The sequence below is a fragment of the Cryptotermes secundus genome, unplaced genomic scaffold, assembly GCF_002891405.2.
Source record: "Cryptotermes secundus unplaced genomic scaffold, Csec_1.0 scaffold22, whole genome shotgun sequence".
In the NCBI taxonomy this organism is placed as follows: Eukaryota; Metazoa; Arthropoda; class Insecta; order Blattodea; family Kalotermitidae; genus Cryptotermes; species Cryptotermes secundus.
Window position 1 is genome coordinate 4,938,850 of NW_019742961.1, and position 8,491 is coordinate 4,947,340.

An 8,491-nucleotide genomic window follows, 5' to 3' on the forward strand; every position below is an offset into this window, starting at 1 on the left:
GTATGTGCAATAAGGCTTATTGTGCGATGGTCGCTGCATTTTGTAGCTTTTATCTTTTCCTTTAAGGCAATCATTGTCATTATGTATAAAATTGAGCGTGTTCACTCTTTTTCCACCCTTATTATATGTCAGTGCTATTTTATTCCGATGTTATATTGATACGTGATAACTTAGATTGTGTCGATAACGCCGCTCCCACTTCACGAGTTTGTACATCCCCTACGGTGATACAAATGATTACTGAATATCACGTATTATGACATTGTGCTGCAAATGATTACTGAATATCACATATTATGACATTGTGCTGCCCTCCAATGGCATAACGTTATGACAAGAAATCTTCATTATCAGTGAAATCGTTCCCTTCTTTCTCGTGGGTGGACACGGGAATAATTCTGTGACTGCTTGGCATTTGTTTTGCCCGAGTTTCGCTTCCTGGATATGAAGTAGAATAATATTGTACACGAAAATGGGTAAAAAAAAATAGGGTGAAAAGTTACCGTCCTGTAATCTGACAATGGAATGTTTCTGTTTCATTCATGTTAAAGAGGTTGGCTGGCCTGCCGCTGTAAAATAAATATCCGGTGTGGAAAATCCAAGGTACGTTTCTCGCTTGATATGAAGAGTTGTTTATAACTAATAAGACGGTGGTATGTGTGTGTACGTTTATATACATCTATGTACAAGTTGTGATTAATGATATGCCTGAACGTATATCTTAAAAGATTCAGTGAGATAGTGCAAATGGAAGGCTTTAATGTATGTATTATCCTGGACCGAGTAATGGCGAGTGCAAGAAATTTTACAAACATGTGTTTCCTCTGAAGAAAGCAGTATTCTTGGATTTGAGAACCGGTTCTCACGGTCTCTTCGCTTGCGGATTTCTTATATTTTTCTTCTGCCCTGAAGATGGAGGCGATACGTTCCTCCGAACCGTCGGTTAGCACCACATATACACGGTGCCAAATCCCAGAAGACTTATTTCTTCATACTCACCGCCGTGTAAGCCTCAAATCTTACATGTGTTTCCTCTGTCCCACAATGAAATCGAAGTGTTTTCCTTTGAAACCCGAGACTGAAGTATGTGTGATCGAAGAATACACCATAACGTACATTGAAAATAAGTGCATCTAAAAATAGTGGGTGTGTAGTGAAAGACAATGTGTGTTTGAGGTTATTCTTTTAGTATTATTAATCATCTCTTGTGAAGCATGTACAGTGATTTGCACAAAATGTGTTATGTAGTTATATGGATAGAGTGAATTATATTCTGTGAGTGCATGTTTGGTATGTCAGAAAAAAAGGGGTCTAGTTTTGGTATTTTGACTCTGAATGTAACACATGTGAGTAGGTTATTATTCAGAATGGTATCTTTTTTTGGTATAAGTACTTGTAAGAAGAAGGTGCAAAGTGAATTTCTAGTTCCCATTGAAGAAGATATTTTTTTAATTTATATCTTAGTTCTGTGTGTCAGAGAGTAGTGGGTATAATGTATGTTGGTTTGTTCACAATAATGTCGAGTGTAAAGTGAAGTTTAAATTCTCTAGTGTGACGTTATATTTTTGTGTGTAATGTATACAGTGATGTGTAGTGAGGGTTTGTAGTGTTTTCAAGAATGTTAAAAATTCCATTCTCCCACAGTGGATTCAAAAGTTTCCAGTTTTACGTACATATCTTGTTTGCATAAAGAATTCTTGCTTATAACAAGGTGGTATTATAAGTGGAACACATGCTGGCAATCCTCTTAAATTACAGTGTAAAATGTGCACAGTGGTGTGTAAAGTATGTGTTGTAGCCTGAAGAATGATGGCAAGTGATATCTATGTTAGATGTGTATTTGGGTGTGATAGGCAACGGACTACATTCTTGCCATCTAAGATTCCAGGCTTACATGTGCTAGCAGGTAGTATACAGCATCAGGGAATGATTTTCTTTCCATCTATTAAACTACTTGGAGAATCACGTTGTTTACATGAAAGCAGGAGTTGTTACAGCTGACATTCTTGTAATTGTATTTTATAGTTTAGTCTAGAACATATATAGTTATATGTTGGTTTTTTGTTTGAATGCTTAGAAGAATTTTGAATGATGTAGTGTTAGGTAGAGATGGTAATCAGTGATTCCCTATCTAATATTTGAGCAGTAGTATTGTGGGGTGGATACGTTTCACATAAAATATATGTATGTCCTTGACATATGTCGAAAAACGTAATAAAGTTAATAATGGGAACATTCGAAAAGAGAATATTTTGGGAACTGTTGGAAATTGTAAGAGTCAGTGAAGATAATTGTGATATCATGCACTTGAGAGCGTTCTGAAATGTCAATATTTCGGAAAAAATGCATTTAAGGCCATTATAAATATCGTAATATACTCCAGGTTTCATAGGTTACGTAGAAAGTTTAGTTAGTTCTAAACAGTCTTTATATAAGGTACGTATTTTCGGTATTATGGAGCCCTAAGTGTGGAAGGAGCATGTCGCAGTTGTCATGATGTATTTGGTTTGTTTCACAGACTGCATTGAAGCTGTTTTATCCGTTTTGTTTGTACAAGAGTATTCTTTGTTAAATTACCTGGGCTGAACTCGCAGTCGAAATAAGGTTGTCTGTGTTTTAATTGCATTAAGTCATTATGTGTTGCTGTCTCGTCACTAAAATGCAGGGCAAAATCACGACATAACTATAGAAAACATGTTTTGAAACTGTGGCACAGTTCAGATATTTGGGAACAACGATAACAAAACAAAACATGATTGAGGGGGAAATTAAGAGAAGATTGAACTTTGGTGATGCTTGCTACTATTCAGTCCAGAACCATTTGTCTCTTGTTGTCTGCTGTCCAAGAACATAAAAATTAGAATGTACAAAACTATAATTTTGCTTGTGGTTCTGTGTGGGTGTGAAACTTGGGCTCTGACATTAAGGGAGCGACATAGACTGAGGATGTCTGAGAAGAGGGTGTTGAAAATATATGGACCGAATAGGGATGAAGTGACAGGAGGTTGGAGAAAACTGCATGATGAGGAGCTTCATAACTTGTACTCTTCTCCAAGTATAATTAGAATAATCAAGTGAAGGAGGATGAGGTCGGAAGGGCATGTAACATGAGTGGGAGAGAGAAGGAATTCATATAGGGTATTGGTGGGGAGGAAAGGGACCACTGGGAAGACCAAGGAGTATAGGTGAGTGGACAGTATTTTAATGGATCTTAGAGTGATAGGATGGGATGGTATTGATTGTATTGTTCTGGCTTAGGATAGGGACCAGTGGAGGGCTCTTATGAACATGGTAATGAAACTTCGGGTTCCATAAAATGCTGGGAAATTCTTGAGTGGCTGCACAATTTGTGGCTTCTCAAGAAGGGCTCAGCTCCTTAAGTAAGTAAGTAGTAAATAAGTCATAATGTGTTGCAGGAGTGGGATGTACTTTCGCGCTAGCTTTAGTTTGGTTAAGGTGCAGTAGCGTACCATAATTCAGTGTAAAATTATAGCATTTTGGACATTATAATGGATGCATTAATTAAAAGCCTATATGGCCAGACAGGAAAACTGCATTAGCCACTGGGAATTCACCAGTGTTGCGAAGTTCGCAATATGCAGAACGCCACTCTGACAATTGTGTATATATCATTTGCACTAAGAAAATTTGTTTAAATCAAGACCAGAAAAATAACAGCATCGAACAGAGGGTTATTTTCTGAAGCTGTGAATTCCAGTTGAATGTTTGCAAGTTAAGGGGTTCTCTGAGTTAAACTTCTTATCGAAGGCATGCACACGCTTTCAGCCAGTTTTTCTAATGCTTTTATAAACAATACATTGTTCCTTCAGTGATTATTATAGATTTAATGCTGTCCTGTATGTAGCCGGTTTCCTGGTTTGAGTAAAGATAATTTTTTGTATAGATGTAAGAACTGTCACCATAGCAGTGGTCACATTATAGTTAAAAGAAATTAATTTAGAAGATCTGAGTTTTTCACGGCGGTGACTGTGAAGAATGCCGTCTTCTGGGATGTGGCGCCATGTAGATATTGTGTAAACCTACCTCCATCTTCAGGGTATAAAATTCTGCGAGCAAGGAACCTGCATGAGCAGGTGGCCACCTCACTCTTGGATTTTTATACCCTGAAGATGGAGGCGATACGTTCCTTCGAAATGATGGTTTACACAATATGTACATGGCGTGACATCCCAGAAGATGGCATTCTTCAACTTAATTTTGGTTTGTAAATGAACCAAGCACAAGTTGCCCAAGTGGTTCATTCATTCATTAGTTCACCATAGATCCATTGAGAAATTACATTCTGTGGATGTAGTTACCATCATGACAGCTTAAAGACATAATGCAGCAATGCATTAGTCAATAGCACATACATAGTGCATGATATATAATAGATACATTGTAAAATATTAAAAGATATACATCACGCATAAACCTCTATTGTACAGTATTGATATGCTCAAATGTACAGAACTATTAGGCTTATTTTGGCCTCTATCCATCGTCTGGCATATATAAGACAAAAAACCACAACGTTTCAGATACTGGATCTGTCTCCATCCTCAAGTGAATGGGGAATGATAGACCTACTCAGTTGGGCCCGTTAGAAAGAGATAGTCTCAATCACTGGACAAAGTGTCAGCATTTGACATCCAAGTATTTGATTTGATTGTGCATACATTGTCACATATTTTCATTGAAACTAAGAAATCAGTATAACTTATAAGCATTGTGTACTTGGAGACAGAGCCTTATGAAACAGGACCATTTTTTTCCAGACATATTTGTGTTTGTAGGAAAGGAGTGGTACAACACGTTAAAATGGGTCTATTTTCCAGTCCCTGGTGTTGGATAAATATGCACTGTTGGTAGAATAATAACTGATGGGAAACCTTTATCTCAGTGCCACTTTGTCTACCAGACATCCCACATGGGACTTCTGCAGTGAGAAGCCAGCTACTAAAATAACATGAACCTTTTTTTGAGAAAGGAAACAGTATTGACAGCATTAGTGTTGGATCTCATTGACTTGCCTCTTCATGTATGTTCTGTGTTTAGAGATCATGGTTGGAATGTGGACACCAGAGCCTTCACGAGAACCATATGATGAGAATCTGTCGACCGCTGAAGTAGGAATGGTTGTCGCGGAGCAGGATAGTTCTGACAGTGAAGATGAGAATCTAGTTTATGGTGGTTATGAACTTCTTTCACAAGTACCAACTGATCTTCCTAGTAGTGGAATTGAAGATGTAGACGTGAGTGATATAAGCTGAATGGACTGCACTCATGTTTATTGAGAGAATAGTAAAGTTTCAGGATTAATTCATAAACTGTTCCAAATTGTGTCTCTTGACTTGCTGCTTATTAGCCCGTGTTTAGAAATACCAGTACTTACCAGCTACCACAGTAGGCCATTGTTCTTTTATTAGCCAAATGACATCAGGTGTGAGAAGATGTTAAGCATATAACATGCATGTTTTGTGTGTTGCGTGTTGTGATCAGGATAGTGGTGAAGGCAGAAGCCATTTCCAGATGGGAAGGTCTGTATGTCATGGAGTTGGACTTTCTTGAAATTTGAGTATCTGTTCTGGGATATAAATAACAAGACAAATTTTTCTTTCTTTTTCACAGTAAAAATATTTTTATAGAAATTATGAATTTTTTAAAATCATGACAATGGAATTTAGCTTAAATAGAGATAATGAATTCATATAAATTAAATATCTCCATCACTGATTGAGATATTTTCCTTCAGTATGCTTTTATCCCCATTTTATATGCATATATTTTCTTTATATTTGAAACCTTGCATGGCATTGGGTGACACTAACATACAGAGATAGAATCTTTTAAGATGTTGGAGAAAGAATGAAAACTGAAGAATGTAAACAGTTCTAGTCTAAAGAAGGTTCAGATTTTAAAAATGGATGAATGTTTGGTGATTTTACCATGTCTGGAATGAACAGTGTCCTTTTTTTTTTTTTGTTTTACAATGCTGTCAGTGTCTTAGACTGTAGTGTCAAATGTAGGATGAGTGATGAATGATAAATTTGAAAAGAGCTGAAAGAAGCAGTCATGGCCTAATTGAGGTAGGATCCCAGCATTTCTCTGGAGAGACTGAGGAAAGTCATGAAAAATCTCTGCCACGAGAGCTGGTGTCCTGGTTGACATCTGAACTCAGCACCTCCTGAACATGAGTCTAGAGAATTGCTATGCCACTCCCCTGCTCAGTCATTTTTGTTTCCTTAATTTCTTCTTAATAATTAAAGTTCTGTATTTTATGTCATTTTAGCACTACATTAAGAATGTGTATTGTTTGTTTAAAATGTTGTCATCACACCTTGAATAAACAGCCTTTCAGAAGAACGGTCTTTCGTGTGTAAGTTTTGAGGTTTTCACAGCGATGACTGTGAAGAAAGTCATCTTCTGGGTTTTGGCGCCGTGTATTATTCGTTTTGGCTGACGTTCCTCTGAAACGTCGGCCAAAACGAATAATACATGGCGCCAAAACCCAGAAGACGACTTTCTTCAGTCTTTCATGTGCTTTGAGATCCCCAGTATGGCAACATAGGCTGAAAACGGAATCTAGTTAACTTTTAGTGCTTATGTAATATCTACATCACTGTCTAATGACGATGCACCTTGGATGTGTTTTAGACATAGCATAATCATTTAATTTTGCTTCCAGTTATAGTGAACAATTGTTATACATCTAGCATGAAGAATTTATATTTTCAGAGTTGGAAATATTTTGGCTCTAATTAGCAGACTTTTGGATGTAGTTTATATAAGGAACATGTGTATTGTTAGGGCATTATTTCATACCCTAGAATGAACTTAGAAATTAAGAATAAGGGCCTAAAACAAGTGCCAGAACTATATTAAGGAACTCTGCCTGTTCAAGACAGAAAATTCTATATAAAAAGGAGATTTTCTATACATTTAGAGAACATCCAGCAGTTTCATCTTCTGCTGGTTATATGGAGAGGAATTTCATGATACCTCAGTTGTGATAGCAGACGGAAAAATTCATGTGTATAGAAGAGTTAAACAGAGCACAGAAAGGACTAAGAGTATTACATCAAGACCACTTTTGCTGGTATTCTGGCAGTCTGTTTCTTTTATACCCAGATTTGTAAGAGAATTTTTGTATTCTAGGATTCAGTGAGTGCTGGAGATCTCCCTGAATCATCTAAAATAGATGGTATGGTTACTGCTGCTGTAGACATTGAAGATAATGGTGCTTCACAGATGGTGTCATATCAGGTACTAAATGAAATGGAGCTTTGTAGCCAATAGAGGTCCTGTGATTTTGGTGTTTTATCATTTTCATTTTTAGAGAACACTGACTTATTAAGCTTCTTTTCTTGTTCACTGTATGCGTAAGTCCAAGCTGAACTTTGTCTAAAGTTATCTCTGAGCAGATGTTTCTCTAACTCTTAATTCTTGTAGATAGTACGAGGATCGTTCCGTATATAATGCCTCCTATTCTTTTTAAAGAAAACTACAACAGATACAGAAAGCATAATAATGCAGTTAAATAGAGCAAGATTTCAGCTATTTCTTCTTCTATGGCACAACAGCCCGATGTCGGGCCTTGGCCTCCCTTATCAAGCCCCTCCATTCCTCTCTATCCTGCACTGCTCTCTTCCAGTTCCTTACACCCATTAACTTCTTTGCATCTTCTTCCACCGCATCAATCCATCTAGTTCTTGGTTTCCCAGCATGTCTCCTACCGCCTATTGTACTGTATAATATTTTCTTTGGGATGCGCTCCTTATCCATTCTCTATACATGCTCAGCCCATTGCAATCTTTTAAGCTTTATCGTCACTGAGATCTCTGGCTCCTTATATAATTTGTATAACTCTTTATTATATCTTATTCTCCATATCCCATTCTCTTTTATTGGTCCATAAATTCGTCTTAGGATTTTCCTCTTGAAAGAATTGATGACTGATTCCTCTTTCTTGTTTAGCGTCCAACCCTCACATCCATAATAAAGCACCGGTCTTATCATTGTTTTATATATTTTTGTTTTAATCGCTAGGTGTATATCCTTTGATCTGAAAACTGATAGTAACAAGAAATATGCACTATTTGCTAGTTTTATTCTTCTTGTTATTTCATGATTTTCCTCTCCGTCTTTGTGGAATTTTGATCCTAAATATATGAAGTCTTTATTTCTATCCTGTCCCCTTCCGTGTTAATTTCTCCAGTTTGCCTTTGATTCCTTCTAGATTGTATCAGCATTTTAGTTTTATTTTCGTTCACCTCTAAGCCAGTTGTTTTGCTATGGTTTTTATTTCTTTATATGTCTCCTTCATTGCTCTTAGGGATCTCGATAATATAATAATATCATCCGCATATGCCATTATTTGCGTTTGTTTATACGCTGTTGTATTCCCTGTGTCTACATTACATTTCCTCACTATATATTCCAATACCAAATTAAATAGTCAAGGTGCCAAACTATCACCCTCTTTTAATCC

The 8,491-nt window shown here is 36.8% G+C and overlaps 1 protein-coding gene across 1 annotated transcript in view; it reads left to right on the forward strand.

Annotated features, from left to right (window-relative positions):
• Positions 1–8,491, forward strand: part of LOC111873383 — a 30,275-nt gene that overhangs the window by 5,233 nt on the left and 16,551 nt on the right. Inside the window, exons 2-3 of the mRNA XM_023868048.1 lie at positions 5,059–5,255; positions 7,159–7,266. Coding sequence (XP_023723816.1) covers positions 5,064–5,255; positions 7,159–7,266 — 300 coding nt within the window. The 5' untranslated portion in view covers positions 5,059–5,063. The remainder of the gene's footprint in view (positions 1–5,058; positions 5,256–7,158; positions 7,267–8,491) is intronic.